The following is a 19,399-nucleotide window of genomic DNA, read 5'->3' as shown; positions in this document are numbered from 1 at the left end:
AGTCTACATTCTTGATCAATGTTCATATCTTGCATGCAAGTGTAGTGAAGTTGGGTCAGGATGTAAGATGAGACCCTGATTCTTCGTTAGAAGATTATGGTTGCAAGGGAAGCGGACTGGATTGGCTACTGACCGGAGTAGGAGCTCCGTGTACCAGTACTGCCTGGGCCACTTGGGGGCTATGAGAATGATCCTGCAGCATTCGGTCTTCATTTTCCTGAGGAGCCTGGGAATCAGTGGAATGGGGGGAAAAGCGTATGCAAAGATCCCGGACCATCTTATCAAAAGAGCATTTCCCCACGACCCCGGGAGTGGGTATCGACTGGCGTAAAACTGGCATTTGGTGTTCAGATTGGTGGCGAACAAGTCTAGGATCGGCTGACCCCATCATTGGAAGATGTCCTCGAGTATGGTCTGGTTGAGTTCCCACTCGTGACAGTTGTCGTCCGTCCTGCTGAGAGAGTCCGCTAGAGCATTCTTGACCCCAGCCAGGTGCTCCGCCCTGAGGCGGACGTTGTTCAGTGTGAGCCAGTTCCAGAGAGACTGAGCTTCTCTTGAGAGGGAGAGGGATCTTGTTCCTCCCTGCTTGTTGATGTAGAACATGCTTGTTGTGTTGTCTGTTCTGACTAACACTGATGATCCTGAGATGCGTGGCAGAAAAGCTTTGAGCGTGAGATGAATCGCCTTCAGCTCTAACAGGTTTATGTGCATCTCTTTTTGGAGCTTGGACCATCTGCCTTGAATGCGCATGTCCTGTAAATGGCCTCCCCATCCTTCCAAGGAGGCGTCCGTGGTGATGACGAAATCTGTTATTGGTGCCAGAAAAGTTAGACCGTGGGAGAGGTGGTTGATGTGAGACCACCATTTTAACGCCTGCCGAATCTTTGGTGTGATAGTTATTAAGTCGTCGAAGGATCCTTGAGACTGGGTCCATTGAAGTTGCAGTTCTTCTTGCAGCGGCCTCATTTTGAGTCTTGCTAGCCGTACTAGGACTATGGCTGAGGAAATCATGCCCATAAGCGATTTGAATAGTCGTACTGAAACAAACTTTCTTGCGGAGATTGTGACAGCCAATTGGGTCAGCTTCTGCTGCCTTGCTAGGGTAAGATATGCCTTGTTTTGGATAGTGTCTAATTCTGCTCCCAGGAAAACTCTCCTGAATGCGGGAAGCACGACTGACTTCTGTAGGTTCACTGTTAGACCCAAACCGTTGAATGGTTTTAGGCAGGCGTTTGTCGCTTTGGAAGCTAGTAGAGATGACGGAGCTTTTATGAGCCAGTCGTCCAGGTATGGGAACACCTGGAAACCCTTGCTCCTGAGGGTGGCTGTGACCAGGGCAAGGCATTTCGTGAAGATTCTCAGAGCTGATCTGAGGCCAAATGGTAGGACTCTGAACTGATAATGGGCACCGGCTACTGTAAAACGGAGATATTTGCGATGCTTTTGGTGTATTGGAATGTGGAAGTAGGCGTCCTGGAGATCTAGAGTTGTCATAAAATCTCCAGGATTCAGGAGGAGCAAGATATCTGACAGTGTGATCATCCGGAAGGATTGTTTCCAAAGGAACTTGTTGAGTTTCCTGAGGTCTAGTATAGGACGCCACTCTCCTGACTTCTTCCTTATGAGGAAAAACCGGGAGTAGAATCCGAGACCCCGTTGTTGCAGAGGAACTGCCTCTATAGCCCCTATGGCCAGAAGGCTGAATACTTCCGCTTGAAGCAGACGAAGATGGAGAGACCTGCCTGATGTTGGTGGGTGAAGCGGTGGCTTTTGTGTGAATTGCAGGGTATGACCTCTTGTCACTATATCCAGCACCCATCTGTCTGATGTTATTTTCCTCCACTCTTGGATGAAGTTGGAAATGTTTGCTCCTATTTGCTGATGTCGTGGGCATTGGGGGAGCATAGCCGGTGCCTGTAGAAGATCATTGTTTTCTGGGTTGATCTCTGGATTGAGAACCCTGCCTTCGTTTACCTCCTTGTCTGGTATAGGAGGCAGTCGATGATTGCCTGTACTGCTGGTGGTATGAAGGCCTGTACTGGGATTGCTGGTATTGTCTATGGAAGGAACCTCGAAATTAGGTGAAACCTCTTCCTCTAGCCCCTCGAAAGGGCTGTTTCCGGTACTGCAGGGTAGCCAGGGACTTGGCGGTGTCCGTGTCCGTCTTGATGGCTTGAAGTGCGTCATCTACATGTTTGCCAAATAGAGATTCGCCATCGTAAGGCATGTCTAGGATTCGGGACTGCACTTCTGGTCTAAAAACTGTGGCCTTGTGCCAACCTTGCCGCCGTAAGACCGCAGCACCCGCTAGTTGGCGGAAACCAGTAGAGGCTATGTCAAGAGCGCAGTCGATAATTTCTTCCGACGTACGCTCACCTTCCTGTAGGATCTTTCGTGCCTCTGCTTGTTTATTTTCAGGGATGAGGTCCAGGAAAGGTTGCATGTCGGACCACATTTGGCGGTCATATCTGCCTAGAATCGCTAAAGAATTTGCTGCGCTGACAGTGATTGCAGACATGGAGGAGAATCTCTTGCCTATATTGTCCAGTCTGCGACCTTCCTTGTCTGGAGGAGTAGAGATAGGCGTCAATGGATTTTTGGAGCGCCTTTGAGCAGCCTGTGAGATCACTGAGTCAGGCTTTGGATGGCCAGTAAGGCATGCCGGAGCATCTTGGGTTGCCTTGTCCAGTTTTTGTGGAACTGGAGGAACTGTAGCCGGGTTTCGCATAATCTTTGTGCCCTCGCTCCATATGAAATCAATAATTGGAATGGACCGTACCGACTTCCTCGATTGCTCCTTGAAATCATGTAGCAAACATTCCGACTGGGAGACAGATGTTGGAAGGTGAAAACATACCGCGGCTCTGTCCATAAGATTATGGAAACCACCTATGTCCTTGGGAGGAGAATCAGAGGGGCGAGGAGGTGGTGGAGAAGGAGTGGGGGCCAAGTAATCATACCATTCCTCGGTAGGATGTTGTGGAGTGGAAATTTCTCCTTCTTCTTGTTCCTCTTCCCGTGAAGTGGAACCTTCATCTCTGGGGGGTGCAGCTAACACCGAGTGGGATGTCAATCTTGGAGTAGCTGGATGAGGAGGAGCATTAACTGGTGTCACCGGAGAGACTGGCGCTGGTGGTTGATCTTCCGCTGCCAGTGGGAACCTTCTCCTATAATCCTGAAGCATGGATTGTAAATCCTGGATTAAGGAGGAAGGAATTTGGACAGTATCTCTGTGTTGAGGCTCTCGTGTTTCGTAATATTGTTCCTGATGAGAGTAGTATGGTTGGTATTGTTCATACTCATCCTCTTCATCCTCATCTTGGTACTTGACATGGAGCTGCGAGGGGCTATGTGCATCTCCGCAAGGACCTTCGTCAGATTCCTCCCAGTCAAGAAGATGACTGGGTACTAAAGCCGAAACCTTGTTTGGAGATGTGTCAGTTGGATAAATGTCCGGTGCAGGTAGAGATCTGATCCTGACCATGGCTCGGAGATCTGGAGACCTGGAAGAGGCAGGAGTGGCCTCAATCTGTCTACTAGGCGCCAGTGCTGTCGATGGTGTGAACGTTGATGCAGCCGTGGATGGTACAGATTTTTCCGTCGACGGTGGTCTCGTCGACGGTGGTCTCGTCGACGGTAGTTTCGCCAGCGATGGTTTCGCCGACGATGGTTTCGCCGACGGTGGTGTCGTCGACGGTAGTGTCATCAATGGTAGTGTCGTCGACGGTAGTGTCGTCGACGGTAGTGTCTTCGTCGAGGATGTCTTCTTTGACGGTGTCTCCGTCGATGGCGAAAGCGCCGATGACAATGGCGTCACTGACGTTATAGTCAACGGGGCAGTCGTTGACGGTGTTGCAACCGACGATGTTTTTACTATACTCGTTGACGGAGTTTAGAGAGAGGGGATAGGATCCCTTACCGTCGATGTTAAGGTAGTCGACGCTGACAACGGTCTCGTCGACGATGTAGTTGAGACGGTAGTTGTTGGTACCGTCGTCGTCACAGTCGTCGACGGTGTTGTCGTCGTCGATCTCATTTTTAGAGTCATTTTTCCAGAAGTGCAAGGCTCTGAGGAAGGAGATAGACGGTAGGACTCCTTCTTTTGAAGAGGAGAGGAAGGCTCAGAGGAGACTGAAGTCTTTAAGCCCTTCCCATGATGTGATTTCTGCCTCTTCCTGGATTTTTCTGTGTGGCCCAGGTCCTCAGATCTGGACCTTTTGTGTGGCCTCTCTGACCCACTCTCCTCACCTGAAGTACAGGATTTGGCCTGTAACCATGTCAGGAGCCTGCCCTCATGGTCTCTGAGGGTCTTTGTGGAGAAGGTGCAACATATTTTGCAGTCCTTAACCTGGTGTTGTGGGTAGAGACAATACAAACAGTCTTTATGTTGGTCATCCACATGGAGCCTTTTCTTACCACAGGTCTTGCAAGGGCGGAAAAGGACTTTTTTAGAAGAATCCGACATATTTTCAACTCTTTTGAGAGAAAAATTTCTGAAGTAGAAGAAAAACTGAGCAGAGCTCAGGGAGACTCCCTTCACACGACGTGCGGTAGAAAATCTGAGGAAGGGAGCTTCTCTGGAGAAGGTTCTAGAGGGTGCTGGTGCCTGATTGGACAGCAGGCAGGTTTGGGTCCTTTCACAAAAGGACATGGATAGGCTATGTGAGCAATTGCTAGCTCCATTATAGCCTATGGCAAAAAAAAAATATTTATTATTTATTGCTATTTTATGTACCGTGGGACTCCCACTTCGACGAGGGGGGTGATTGAAGCATGTGAATTTATGAAAGATCCAATACTGGATAACACAAGAAGTGCCATTTTTAATTGTACGTAGAGAGCTCCAGCTGAGAAATATTGTTGTTGCCTTGAGCCTTAGAAATCCTTCCAGCATTCCTGTGGGGTACATTTTGGTGAAATTGGGAGCTCCATCTACATCCATTAGCAGGGTTAGTGGCTCAGGGGAGTAATTTATCCACTCCAGGAATCTGTTTATGAGCTCATAGCAAAGGTTAAAATTCTGGTGGATCAACTCCGCCTATTAGCCTTTTGAGGGTGATAAAATGTTGGGTTGCTATTAATGAACGAGTACCAAGAAGTTTCAAAAGGGTGAACATGTACTTTACATATACATATGTGATGTGTGAGGCTGTGTCATCCTTACCCTCCCTTACAATCTGAAAACTATGTTAATAAAATTTGCAGTGATGAGCTTACCCCTTGATTATTGAAAAGGCACTGCTAGTGACTGGCACTGGACCTATACCAGGTCCTTTGCCATTACTGCCATCTGGTCATGCTGTTTCTTTCCCCAGAATCCTCCTACTGATGCTTGTTCTTCCTTTGCTGACAGGTACACCTACGGAAAGCCGGTCCAAGGACAGTACAGTGCTACTGTGTGCCGCAAGCGGTTTTATTACCACTGGAGCAGTAGCAACTCCGAGCGCCCCCCAGATCTGTGCATGACAATGACAGGCAAGGTAAGGCGGGCAGGGGCAAGGGGGCCAGTGTGCCGAGGAGGTACAGAAGAATAGATTATAAATCAATGGCATTTAGGCACAGCAGTGTCTTCAGAACCCATAGCCCCACTGTTGTCAATGTTTTTAATAGTTTAATCAATTTGAGGACCTATTCCTTGTTGTCTTCCATTTGATCTGAATATCATCTATATGGCCAGAGTTTGAGCTATGTTCAGAAAGTCCCTCAGAATTGTATAGTAATGATAATTTTACTGTGGCTTTTCCACCTGAAATGGCCCTGCTGTCTGCGCATGGTGGATTCCATTTTGATATATTTTAATATTTTTTTAAATCTGAATTCTCATCACTGCACAGCCCATTGTGTAATCTATTTGGTACAGGCAAGGTGCCGAAATGTTTGTTAAAAAAAAAAGTTTGCTTAATTAAGAGGTTTGCTTGATTTCTGTGATGCGTTATCAATTACCCCATTTTTTTAAAGTTCCTTATTTTCAAAGTTGTGTTTCACCTTTACCGTCTGTTTCCACATCATATTGGTGCCACAGCTCTTGGAATGGTTAAAGGTAGCAACTCACTTAGCTGGTTTATAGTTGGGTGCTGTTGGAAATGTTTTCAATTTTTGATGGCACATGCTAAATTTGGAGGAAATTGCACTGGCGAGGCTTACTTCACCCTAAAATGAAAATTATGAAGAAATTCAGTTGATGGATTGCCCTCCATATTAAGGATTTTCACCAGAAATTGTAAAATGGTCCATCAATACACTAATCCCAGAGGCCATGGTCAGTCAATGGAAAGAGAAGCTTAACTTGTCCCTGGTGTTTTGTGAGTTAAATTTGCAGGCCAGCCCTGATAATTAAATAAAAACACGTTTTTTTGCCCTACAGTGGATCCAAACACCTATAAAAAGTATCCAATAAATAGCACTGTTGAGCTTCCTTTAAGTTGGTGTGTGAAACACACACCTGAAAATAACCAATTGTTTACTGTCTTTGGCCAAAGCAGCAGTGAAGGAACAATCTATCTAAGAACTGAATGCTTCTACAACAGTTAACGATAGAGATGTTTTAATATCACAGAATCAGTTGTTGCACCCCTATATTATATGCGTATTGTTCCTTCAGTTTATGTAATTGGACACTCTGTATCCGAATTTTAAATCTATTTGAGCCTGCAAGTTTGATTTACATGTACAAGTAGATTTTATTTTTACCAGAGTTTACCGACTTAAAAGATAGTTTTGTGTTTGTGGGGGTTTGCAAAGGAAAGGATGTAAACCTGTGTGTTTATGAACATACACAAACTTACACATTTATGAGTTTCACAAACTTGTCTTCGACTTGTTCCATCCCCAGGTACGGTCAGGCATTTACTCCTGTCAACGGTAGAAGTAAATCATTTTGCAGATTTTGTGGAAGTTGCAGAAGGGGATTTCTTCATGAGGCAAAATGTTCTTCCTGTGGAAATAAAAAAACAAAGTTAGTAAATTTTCTCAGGTGAAAAGTAGGGATATATATTTTTCTTCATGAAAAAGGAACAAAAAAATATCAGAAATCTACACCCACCTGAGACTGGCAACCTACGGTGCAGATTTTCCGTTTTTTTTTTCTTAGAATAGGGTACAGTCTCTTTTTCTTACATACCTTTAGCAGTCAATTACATTTTCCTTAAGCACTTAATGCTCATGAATTCCATACTTTAGATTGATGCATGCCTGATTCCCACACTAAGTCAATGTTCAAAAACTTTATAAATTGTTCCCCAACCCTCTTGATCCATGGTATGAATGAAATCAACACGTTTAGGCTTGTTCTATTTTGAAGCTGAATAGTTTCTCATATGTTGCCTTTTGTTCAGCTTGAAAGGACTGGATGCTTCTCCAAGAAAGTGGAGCTGGACTTCTTCAATATGACGGCACATTCATATATGATGACCTTCGATGTAAGCGGCTCAGTGACTGAAGATGACACTGGTAGGTTGCAGTCTGAGAAAGGAACCTGCTCCTGAAGCCCAGGTGAAGAACATTGCATCTGTAGACCAAGGTTGTGAGACAGGTTTCAGTAAGGAGCTAGGCACCTTCAGTATGATGGTAGATATGTTTGCTAGGGTGTCTAGGCAGGAGTTTATTACTTCGGCTGTGATAAAAGTATCTTCTTCAGCTTATGGGCAGACTCACGGGCCACAGGTTTGGGATTAATGTCATGTTAGATTTAATAAACACCCATGGGATATAGGATTAATCTGAGTGTATTTTTGAGAGGTTTTCTAGATGACTCCACTGGACTAACTTGATATCTTCTACAGATGTGACTCTCTCTGGATCCAAGTCATGCCAAATATCTTCTGATATTGCAACTGTGACGTTTGAGGAGACAGATGAGTACTACAAGAAAGGCATACCCTACACTGGCTGGGTATGTCGAACAATGACTGGAGGAATGGGAGGAAGCAGTCTTTGTGAAGGAGCAGTCTAACCTGTTTCATTCTTTCCTGCACTGTCTTCCTTCTTCCTCAGACATTTCTCTTTCTTCTATTTTATTTCAGATCTATCCCTTCTTCCACTCTAACACTTCTTTTCATCTTTTCTACTTTTAAAGTATTTTCCTCCACTTTTACCTTATCTGTTGCTTTTCTACTGTATCACTGATCTCTCCATATATCTTCTTTCTCCACCTTTGTCTTATCATACACTTTATTCACAGTGCTTCTCTCTTTTCATTGTCCACATATACAGCTATATACCTCCTCATTAACATCTGTCAACCTCTGTCTTCCCTCACATGTCTATGTTCTTCCCTGCCTCTCAGATATCTCTCTTACCTCTTTTTTCACATATTTCACTTCCTTCTCATCTCCCTTTCACATGCTCTCACTTATCCTTGTCCATTTTCTCTCTCCTATGTATCTTTTTACCCCATCACACCGATCCGCTTGCACACTGTAGCCACCAATCTCTCATCCTTGTCTTCTCCCACCTATCCATGTTCATCCTAGTGTCAATAATGTCTTTATCTCTGTTTCCTTCTTATATCTGCATCCCACCTTCTTCTCTCTCAAATTCGTCTTAAGTAATACATTTGTTCTTACAAACAAGGTTTATAAAAATGTATAAACTATAAAAGGCACATTGGAAGGCAAACAATATATTTTTCTACGTGTTAAAAAGTATTTTTCAGAATCAGTAATAGCAACATTAATAAATGAAATACTCAAAACATAATATGGCGAGTACTTTCTGGTTTGAGGCATGTCATCTTCTAACCCTCCTGTCATGAGATGAGACCTATTTTCGATGAGCCGAGAATTGGTGCTGCTGTTCTTAATTCTAACATTGCCTTATAGAAAGCATCCTTCCCATCACTAAATGAACGTACTCGTTTCTTGTACAGAACAGTCATGTGCTACAATGGCATCTTATGGGAGCACACTCATACAGTCATAATTAACACTGTGTAAACTACAACCTTTACTGCGGAAGGGCCTTTGCAGGAATGGAAGTCAGGTGCATATGGGATTTATAAAAGAATAATTATCAAGTGCAAGGTCCCGATTGTGACACCTTTAATAGATTTTTCTTTTTCGTTGCCCACGTCTGTTCACATCTTTACCCTACCTGACTCCTTTCCCTCTTCCTCACTCATCTAATAGCTTCTCTCCTCCTCTTCCAAACTTTCCATGGGTCCTCCATCAATACCTCTCTCTTCTCCTCTCCAAAACCTTTTTCTTTGTCTCCCATGTTTCTTGTCTCATCTCTTGCTCTTCTGTTCTCTTCATCTGTGCTGTCCTTTCTTGAATATCCCTCCTTTCTTTATCCTAACACGGTACAATCCCTTCTGTTATCCTCTAACCTGTGTTTCAATCCTGTCACACACTTTCACGCTTTCTTAAGCTCCTTACCTATATTGTATTTCCGTCTCTGACACTGTCTTTCCTCCTCTCTTGGACCCCAAACATTTCTTTTTTTCTTGTCTGACGGTTCTACCCTCTAACAGTTCTATAACTCTCAGTCCTACCTTTCTGCCTCCGACCCTTCTCTTCAAGCTACTTTTCATTTTTTCATCTCCCTCTCTTGTCACAGATGAAGCTTGCCAGTGCTGATGGCACGCCGATAAAAGATCAGACTGTCAACCTATTTACTGATTGGCAACTGAACCAATCATATGAGACTGATGATTTCGGAAGGGCTTTCTTTTCCCTGGATACCTCTGATTGGTCCTCCTCAGTCAACCTAAGGGTAAGTTCTTCTCCTTGAATACCTCAAACAGGGAGTGAATATTGTCCCTGAATACCTCCAATTGGTCCTTCTCAGTCAACCTTAGGGTGAGTTCTTTTCTCTGAATACCTTCGATTGGTCCTCCTCAGTCACCCTAGGATGAGTTCCCAGAACTCAAGGTGGTCAGAACCCCAACAAGCGTGTTCATTTAAGATAACTGCAAAAGAGCCCATACGTTAGTGAACTGGAGTCTTTGATAAGTTTTTTAAAAAAGGTTTCAGTCCTCTCAAAAGTAGAGAAAAGAACTTCATGATGTTAGTAAAATGATGTCCCTTACATTTTGGTGGCAAATATTTAGACAAACGAGAGTCTATAGTATTTCTTTCAAAGTGAAAGTTTATATTTTTTGAAATAACAATTCCAACTTTTAAACTTTTTTCTCAAATCTCTTACAGGGCTTTTAGAATTTAGAAAATATGGATATATTTGATAACTTATTTGGGAGTTAGAAAAAGTGTGCCTTTTCTTAATTTTTTTTGTGGCTTCTAAACAGCTTCTTTTCTCCACCATGACAGGGGGTATACATTTTGAAAGCCCAATTGAGAAAACCAAAGCCTTTTCAATTTTTCCAGCGAGAGATGCTTATACACACAATTAATCGAAACGTGGCGCTACTCAAAAGCAAGGGGAAGGGACAGCCCAGTGTTATTCTTGTTTTTTTGTCTCCAAAAAGCTACTTATTTTTTGGAGCACACTTGTCCCACCGTACCTTCTTTTTCTTTCAACATTAGAGGTCACTGTGTTGATTTTCTCTGCATATGACCAAGCTGAAGTGCTATCATTCATTCTGATCATTTGTTTGTAGTCTCTGTACAAATAAAAGTAAGCTATATATAATTAACTGTCATACATTTGCAGAAATGTTCTTGGAATTCCACACAAAATATAATTTTGTCATAGATGCTTTTAAGTCTGATTTCATGCCTGTAAGTGACACTGATACATTCATAATTTAGAAAAGTGAAGAGTGGTGCTCTGAATGTTACTGCACACTGTTTTGTTGTGATTCACCTAATGAGCAAACAAAAAGCTGCAGAAATGTAGGCCTGCCTTCTACCTTTGGCAGCAGGTGCCTAACTTTTATTGACATTTGATTTAAACTTTGTATGGCATTGCTTTCCAAAACTGTAGATTTGTTTTTGTACAGTAAACAGTTAAAATGCCCTTAATGCACAGTTTTCTCCCCCATATAAGACTGTAATTGATGATGGCTTATTTTCAATATTCTGAGCATCCCATACGTGACTCCAAAATCTCCAATGAATTCCTCCTTTTCAGTTAAAGTACAGGCAAAAGGGTATCGGAGGCAATTTGGACCAGTAGAGAGCAGTGTCTATCTACGGCTGACTTGATTAGCCGGGTTGAGAAAGTTTCATTAATGTTATGTTATGCCATGATATTTAGCATGTGTATAGCATGCAACATGTGTTTGGCATCATTGTGCTCAAATCATGTGGTGTGATTGTACCTGGACCTGTATTATTCAGTGCATGAGAGTTGATTGTGATGCCTTTGTTCCTGATACATAGCCTGGTCGTGTCTTGCAGTCACTCCTGTTATGAACATACTTTTTATTTGTTACAATTTGTAGTAATTTGTTTCAACAGTAACACAAATCTCCAGTCTGAGTTCAGTCTTTGTCTGTGACACTATGGGCCTCATTACGAACTTGGCAGTCACAAGATGGCTCGGTTTGAGGATGGCGGTGGTACCAGCGCCAATGTGGTTGTCCAAGCACCATTTTACAACCCTTGCGGTCGGGCCGCCAGGGGACCACCAGCTCGTCTGGAGCTGGTGGTGGTCCTAATCCGCCAGGGCAGCACTGCAAGCAGTGCTGCTTTGGGGATTATAACCTGTTTCTCTGCCAGCGGTTGAAAATGCACTGTACTGCATTGCTGTCTGGCTCGATTACGAGCCGCAGAATATGCTGTAGGCTGTTTCCCGCTAGGCCAGTGGTTGGAAACACAGATTTCTGCCCAGTGATCTAGTGGGAAACTCTTAATGGGTCCAGCAGGGACGTAGCCAGTGTGGCGGCAACCTCTGCATCGGAAGTTCAGCGGATGGTGAAAACTGTCCGCTGAACTCCTAATCAGGCCCTATATGTTTAAGGTTTTCCCCCACAATATGTTGATCACTATTTCTTTCTCAAACAATACAACATTTACACCTTGTATATATAACCCACATATTTAGTCTACTAGTTCTGGTGATTTCTTACAGGACATTTTCTTCTGATCTTTAAGTCCTAAGAGTCCTTATTACTTCAACAGTTTATCAAGCCATTAAGTGCAAAAGATGCAGGATTACTCTTGAAGAAGCAATCTCTGACACAAATTGGGGATGTTGCAGATCTGACCATGCAGGGGAGCCAATCCATTCTTTATGGATGTAGGAAACCCCATCTTCCTGTTGCATGGCATTGTAAGTCCCAGCACTGCAGAAGATTGTGCCGTCCACTGAATTGCATCTACTGTAGTTTCAACATAATTTCAAAGTGAAAAGATGTTAAGTATCTAAATATTGCTATACTTATGTTCTATGTAGGGAAGTTTGAAGGCGCAGCTGCAACAGTGGGATTATGGAAAAGTAGTGCCTCGCTATCAGGATGCCTACTTGTGGCTGAAACCCTTCTACTCTAAGAGTAAGAGTTTCCTGAAGATACAGTCTGTGTGAGGAGAGCTGCCCTGTGATCACACACAGGATGTGCAAGTGGAGTACATCATCCAGCGAAATCAGCTGCATGCGGATGCGAAACACATCGACCTGCACTACGTGGTAATGTCCTGGAAAATATATATGAGGAACTGGGGTTGAACAAGGGGATGACATGGGGAGATTGTGGTTTCATAAAGGAATTAGGTCTACAAAGCTGACGATATAGGGTGTAGCACTCACAGCCCACATAATTCCCTGTCTTTCTGTGAGGTGTAGGAGCTAAAGTCTGATTCCACCTCTAGTAAGAGAGCCACTCACACACAGATCGCTAGGTCTCACTGTTGTATCAGTGCTTGTCTTTTCCCAGAGGTCCTTAATCAATGTCATACCCTGACTAGCCACTGGGTGACACAGCGATCTGAAAGGGTTTGTGGTTGCTTCAAGATCTCAACTAACAGCACAGACTGATCACTAGGCATCATTGCTGCTTCATTGTCTCCTCCCTCCAGCCTATTCTACACTCCTTATATCTACTAGATGTCACAGCGGCACATGAATGCAAGGTGCACTGTCAGAGTGCATGCAGAGTAGGAGTGTCTGATAATGTTGCAGGTCTGGTAAGGATCACCTGTTTATCCTTTAAAGCTCACACATGACAGCTTGAATAGTCAAAGCTATGTGTTCTTTTGGAGGCTCAGGACCTTGTGGGGGTTATTTAATGGACATAAGTGTGTGTGCGTATGATCATTGGGTGATAATAGGTCATCCCAGTTAAGTGTCATCGGTGTTCATCTGGCCTTAGAAGCATAGACCTGAGTCATAGGTAACCTGCATTATGGCCTTTGATAATAGGACCCTGACTGGTTCAATCTCTCCCCCAGGTTTCATCGAAAGCAGGAATCATTCACGAAGGAACTAAGAAGATAGCAGTTGACAAAGAGCAAGGTAGGTGTTGTGGCCTTTTACTCTGTTTCTTTACGGTAGCAAGTTTTAAACGTCTTCCTTCCTGCCCTGACCCCATTGCTGCCTGACTCACAAGCGATCGAAAATTCCTTATTGAACAGATCTTTGTGCCGCTCCCCTCTATACTTTGTGCATAGCTGATTGTCTCTCATTTTTATCTCTTGACAGAAACAGTACTGTGGTATCGCAACATTCCCATTCGGTTCAAACCCTTCATCTCATTTGTGAAAGGCACCTGCTCCATTGAACTTCCTGTAAGCACAGATTGGGCACCATTGACCAAGGTGTTTGTCTACACCATCTTTGAGGATGGCGAGTTGCTGCTGCCACAACTAATCTCAACGTAGTGAAGTGCTTCAAGAACGAGGTGAGCACTCAGCACCTTTTCTACACAAGTCAATACATATTACTCATCTTTAGAATGCCGTTAACTCAGTACATATGTTACCAACACTTTACAAAACGTGGCAAAAGATTTTATCTTCAAAACTGAAACTTTATAAAAAATGGAGTTGGTGACTGATGAGAGGAGGTGACCTAAGCAGTTGGGTTAAACCTTCATCCCCTCCTGAGTGGGAGGTGTGTGTGGTCAAAGCACTTCTAGATGCCAGTCTCACCCGAGGTCTGTTATTCCTAAATCTATCCTCAGTCACATCAGTGTCTGGGACAATTGAGGTCTGTCCTGTACGGCACAGCTCTCAAAGAGACTTACTGTTTTTTCATTATGGACACCGTGGGCTTTGGGTACATCCCCTTCACCAAATTGTTTCTTTTGACCAACCTCTTTTAGCCGTGATTGCCAAAATTTGACTTGGCTCGGCCAATTGGATTATTTCTTTCTCAATAATAATTTGGCTACTTGAAGGAATCCTTCCACTTCCGGAAGAATGCTTGCATTACAAAGCATTAGGGACTACTTTAACCACAGGTGATGATAAAAGTAGTAGTAATTTAGTTAGGTTTAGTTATGATGCGCCTGACCTAACAGATATAATTATTTCTCAATTTTTGTATACTCAGTTAATCCAGACGAGAAGTATGATGCTCGGAGTCAGTCCTTCCACTAATTAAACATGTGACCTTCTGATCATGCATACATGACCTCCACAAGCAATTATTGCAATTAAGGACTCACTCTGTTGCCTTCATAAAATATTCTGCTGCTATTATTTCTGTAAGTGCTAGTGCAGGTTCTGTTACAGTCATAATTTTTGGGGCAATGCTGACGGAGCAGTGGGATAGCTATTTTCTACACATGAATAGCACAGCCATTTGTGCCTAGTGGACCGAGGGAGTAATTCAGGCTGCAGCGCAGCTCTACGAATGGCCACCTAGTTTTTGCACATGTTTTTAATGCTTCATCATTTATGTGAATCGGATGTTGGTATTATTTATTATTAAAATGGTGTATCAAAATAAAAATAAATGGGAGCAAAACAAGTTTGTGCCCATCGGGGTCAGCATTTGACTTCACAGCTTAGAGGTGGTACAAAAATGTTTGCACTCCCTTCCCAAGACGTCCACTCCCAAAACACCTTCTTTTGTTCACTTGGGGCTTGATTTAGACTTTGGTGGATATCACTTAGATCTTATTACAAGTGCATTTGGATGTAATGCCCTTGCAATGAGGCAGAAATGATAGCAATGGTGTTTATGATGGAGTCCTGTCCACCAAACAGTAAATTAGATCCTCAGTTCCTCTTCCATTTCAGAAAGGCAAACCCCCACCCACACACAAGTAAAACCAGCGCTGCAACAGCCTGAATCAACCGGTTGACAGCACAGTCATCCCCCCTTTCATTTACACTTAAAGATGCAACTAAACAAAGAAGTCTCTGAAGATGCCTGACCAGGATGTACCCCTGTCAAATAGCAAGCTATTCCAGCAGATCCCTTCCTTTGCCTCGCATTCCATGAAGCTGGAACAGGGGTGGAGTTTGGGTATCGTGGAGAAATCTGTTCATGTGTGAATCACCCTGGTGAGATCAGAAGATCCCATGCCCCCACTTGGGGTCCCCTGTGCATGACTATGCCAGAGGACAGATACTTTCATCTTCTCTTGCAGTGTGGTCAGAAAGTAATCTCCGTTTTACAGGCAAACTAGATACAAGTTGGGACAATTCAAGGTGATACTTTGCATAGTCTCTTGAAATGGTTCCACATGCATGAGAGATATTCTGATCAACTAACAAATCCCTTTGCATAGAGGGCAGTTGGGTAGGGGGGTGGTATGGAGGTGGGGGGGTAACTATCAATGGTGCACAAGGTGCAGAGGCCCATGGACTCAGATGCCTGAGAAGCCCACTTTATCCTAATTGTTGTATTTTACTGCCCATACATCAGTGATTGGATGCACTCATTTGCTTGAAATGGGGCCTGCTCTACACAACTGGAGGGTACACAACATTAGTCAAATCATTAAGAGGTTTAGTGAAGGGAGCCTACATTATTCTACTAAAAGTGTTTTTAATAACATTCCTAGTGAAGCAAGTCTCCATTAACAATTTCCACATGCGGGAAGTTCAGTGTGCCCGGTATCAGAATATTGCACTTGCCCAGTCCTCTGGATGATCAGATTTAAAAAGCCTTGTGATAATTACTTATAATTTCTCCAGTAACAGTTATGGTCAATACCAGGACTCCCATTAACAAGAATGCCCATTTCCATGTCCCTTCTAACAAGTATTACCAGTTTCTGCATGCACCAAAAAGAAGGTTGCCAGTTTCACATGGTCAGGAAGAGATATTGCCAGTTTCCACAGCACCAGGGACCCATATATTGCTACTTGAGAATTCTAGTATAAAACATTGGCAGCTTCCAGAGGTATCACAAGCTCCCATGTCCATGAATCTGGTCTAGTGCCCTTTAGGACTAGCAACATCAGTTCTTTCCTGACACTTCCAGTGATGCAGTGAAGGTTCATTCCCTGCCTCATTTGGAGAAGACATTATCGCAACAGTAGTTATCCCGGCTCCATGTTATGGTGGAGCAGCTCAGACTGATGCAAGCAAATGGAAGGCAGTTTCTTGCCACCAAAGGGGCTTGTGACTATTCACAAACTCAGTGTTCATGACAATAAGGGGTTAGGGGACCCTCCAGGCAGCTTTTCAAATCCTGGAAGGCACTCATTTGAAAGACTGGCTCAGATCAAACATCTGCATAGGTATGGGCAGGTTTATTTATGTGAAGTATTTTGAAACCCTTTCCTTTTTTTGCAGTTTTGATAAATTGTGCTAGGCGAAAGGTTATTTGATGAATCTGTTAAAGGACACTTCTCTTACAGATGCCTGAGATATGGGAGCTCGATCTGTTGCCTGTCTGGCAGACTAGTGAACATTTGCCTTTTTGTGAGTCCTGGTAAACATTCCTCCACTGTTGGCCACATCCTACAGAGCTTTCCTCTCTCAGTGACTGCACTCCACCTGAGCATCAAATTACCCAATAGAAATTGGTAAATCTTTTAAAAAAAAGTGTTTCAAGGGTAACTTGTTGACTAGGCTTTAAACAACAATGAATGATGCGGATAGCTGATGGTGGCATATTGTTGCTAAAGGTTCACCCTCAGTTCAGGCAGCCATTGGCTCAGCTGTGAGACTGATTCACTTGTCCTTATTTGGGCAGTAGGTGTGGCCAAGTCTAATGGCACATCTTTTTTGGATGTGTAGGCTGGGAGATGCATAACAGGGTTTTGGGCCGGTGGTCTGGTGCTGGAGAGGCCCACAGACTTTCCCTGGCCAACAATACCTTATATGGTCAACCAGGCAGTCAACCTTAGTTTATTTTGCTTGGGCACTTGCGTAAAGACATCCTTAGAGGTACCAAGGAAAAGGTCTTGCCGGGAGCACGGGACCATTTTCAGGCCAATCCTTGACATTTAGAAGCCCCAAAGGACTGCTAAGACCAGCTTAGAAAGCGTGGGAGGGAGAGGAAAGGGAAATGTGCTCTAAAGGTAGTGGTCAAGGAAGAAACAGTAGGATAGAAGTGAGTCCTGATGGTCAATAAAAAGAATGCCTTCACATGAGCCCCCACCTATCAACCCCAGTGAACGATCAAGTTATCTCAGCAGTACTATGAATCTGGTTGATAGTACTGCCTTTTTAATTATTTTAGGAAGCCCTAAACAGCAGCACTGGGGCATACATATTGACAAAGTTATTATAATTATTGTGGATAAATAACAGTTTGAAAATACACAGGTTGCACGTCCATGCACCAGGGTATTTGGAATCTAATTTGTCATGTTTCAATTTTATGCAGAGGCAAAGAGACGCCTCTTGACTCCTGTTTTGGGTTTTCGCAGGTGACCTTGGGATTTTCTCAAGAAGAGGCGTTACCTGGGGCTGATATCGCCCTTCACCTGCACTCAGCTGCCAGTTCTCTATGCGCTGTTCGTGCTGTGGATAAGAGCACAGTACTAATGAAACCCGAGGAGGAGCTCACAAGGGACAAGGTGAGTAATGCTGCTGCATCCCAACATATGGGCACTGTTGGCAGAAGATACTGAAAACAGAAAATAGGCCATGTGGAGAATATAGACATGTGATTGAGGTCAGCAACAAACACTGTCCAATTCAATTCTTCCCATCTTCCATCCCTCAGAAGGTTTGAGACACTTACACTTAGAATGGCTCACTCCAGAGGTCATAATTGCTCTACTGGAGAAAGCTCATGAGAAGGATCTCAGAGGAACAAAAGGATGCATTGTCACTACTTTTTAGGCTAGAAGAACACTCCGGGTCTGCATTTTATATTGTAATACAGCAACAAATGGTTTAAGAGGGAGAAATTATGCTAAATGGATCTTCATTAGATTTACCCTAATTTCCTTGGAGGGTTGGATAGCACCAAAAAACAGGATGGCGTACTCTCCCCCTTCACATCACAGCAGAATTTTCTCTGTTCTCAAGTAAGAGTCACTCATTTGGTCTGCAGTCTGTACATAGAGTGATTTCCAAGCACTTGACAGCAGTGTGCGTCACAGACAATAAAAGACTCACATTTGTTGTCTTTTTGATCTCACTCAAAATGCCTCAGTGAAAAGCGTTCATGTTACTTATTCTCAGTTACCCATCTATAGTTTTATACGTTCCCTTAATCTGATATCCTTTTCATCTTCCATCACTCACACCCCTTCTAGCCTCTTAGCACAGCAGGTCTTCAGTTAAAATACGCCACCATTCAGTTTAGTCAGGTCCAGGAGTTCCTTAGCACTCAATGCAAAAGTGTAAAAAACACAAAAACTGGTTATGTTTTTATATTGATTTATATTTTTTACTAAGCACAAACCATGACCCAGAGAGGTATGGTGAAGCTAGTGAGTAGCAACTATGCCAAACTAACACTACAGAATGCTGGTCAAGATTAATTTGCGTGGGCTGGACATTATACCATCCCCTAAATTTTGCATGATTGTAGTCACTCTTTATCTGATAAGGAAGTTGCAAGCACAAATCCAGCCATCTGCTCAGCCATGATCAAGCATACTAGGTAAATAAGCAGCTGCAGATTTTGTATTACCTGAAAGTGTACACGTCAGATGTTAAAATTGCAGAAAGGGGGGGTCTTGATTATATGATGCTTTGTGTGCAATGCACAAGCATTTAAATAAAGATTGGCTAAATGATAGGCAACTGTGTCCACTCTCCCAATGCCCAGAACTAACCTGACTGCAACACTGTATTGTCTGCAGCATCCTGGTCAGGGCAGGCGAACCTAGAGAGAATCGCCCTAGTCCATTAAATCCATAAGTTGCATAGGCAGCAGTTCTCTGGGAGTCCTCAATGCAGGAAGCTGTTAATTGGTTAGCTTGTGGCTCTTAAACCAATCTGCAATCAACAGTCTCAACCTTTCCCGCCCTCTCTGCAGCTGGCAGGGGAAACCTTTTTATAGGATTCCATCAATGGTTTTACTCCTCACTATTAGAACCCGTGCATTGTACCATAACTCATTCTCACACATTCATTTGGCTATGTCAATTAGAGAACACTGAAAGCTCTCCTGAAGTGTTTCAACAGTAATCCTGCCCTAGGT

General features: G+C 43.5%; 1 protein-coding gene across 1 annotated transcript in view; it reads left to right on the top strand.

Annotated features, from left to right (window-relative positions):
• Positions 1-19,399, top strand: part of LOC138303650 (alpha-2-macroglobulin-like) — a 219,124-nt gene that overhangs the window by 52,791 nt on the left and 146,934 nt on the right. The window contains 9 exon segments of the mRNA XM_069242953.1: positions 5,354-5,480; positions 7,335-7,449; positions 7,782-7,891; positions 9,556-9,711; positions 12,295-12,525; positions 13,287-13,350; positions 13,537-13,685; positions 13,688-13,735; positions 17,670-17,819. Coding sequence (XP_069099054.1) covers positions 5,354-5,480; positions 7,335-7,449; positions 7,782-7,891; positions 9,556-9,711; positions 12,295-12,525; positions 13,287-13,350; positions 13,537-13,685; positions 13,688-13,735; positions 17,670-17,819 — 1,150 coding nt within the window.

This window comes from Pleurodeles waltl, chromosome 7 (assembly GCF_031143425.1).
Source record: "Pleurodeles waltl isolate 20211129_DDA chromosome 7, aPleWal1.hap1.20221129, whole genome shotgun sequence".
In the NCBI taxonomy this organism is placed as follows: domain Eukaryota; kingdom Metazoa; phylum Chordata; class Amphibia; order Caudata; family Salamandridae; genus Pleurodeles; species Pleurodeles waltl.
The sequence above is the reverse complement of the archived record's forward strand: the minus strand, read 5'-3'. Positions and strand labels throughout refer to the sequence as shown.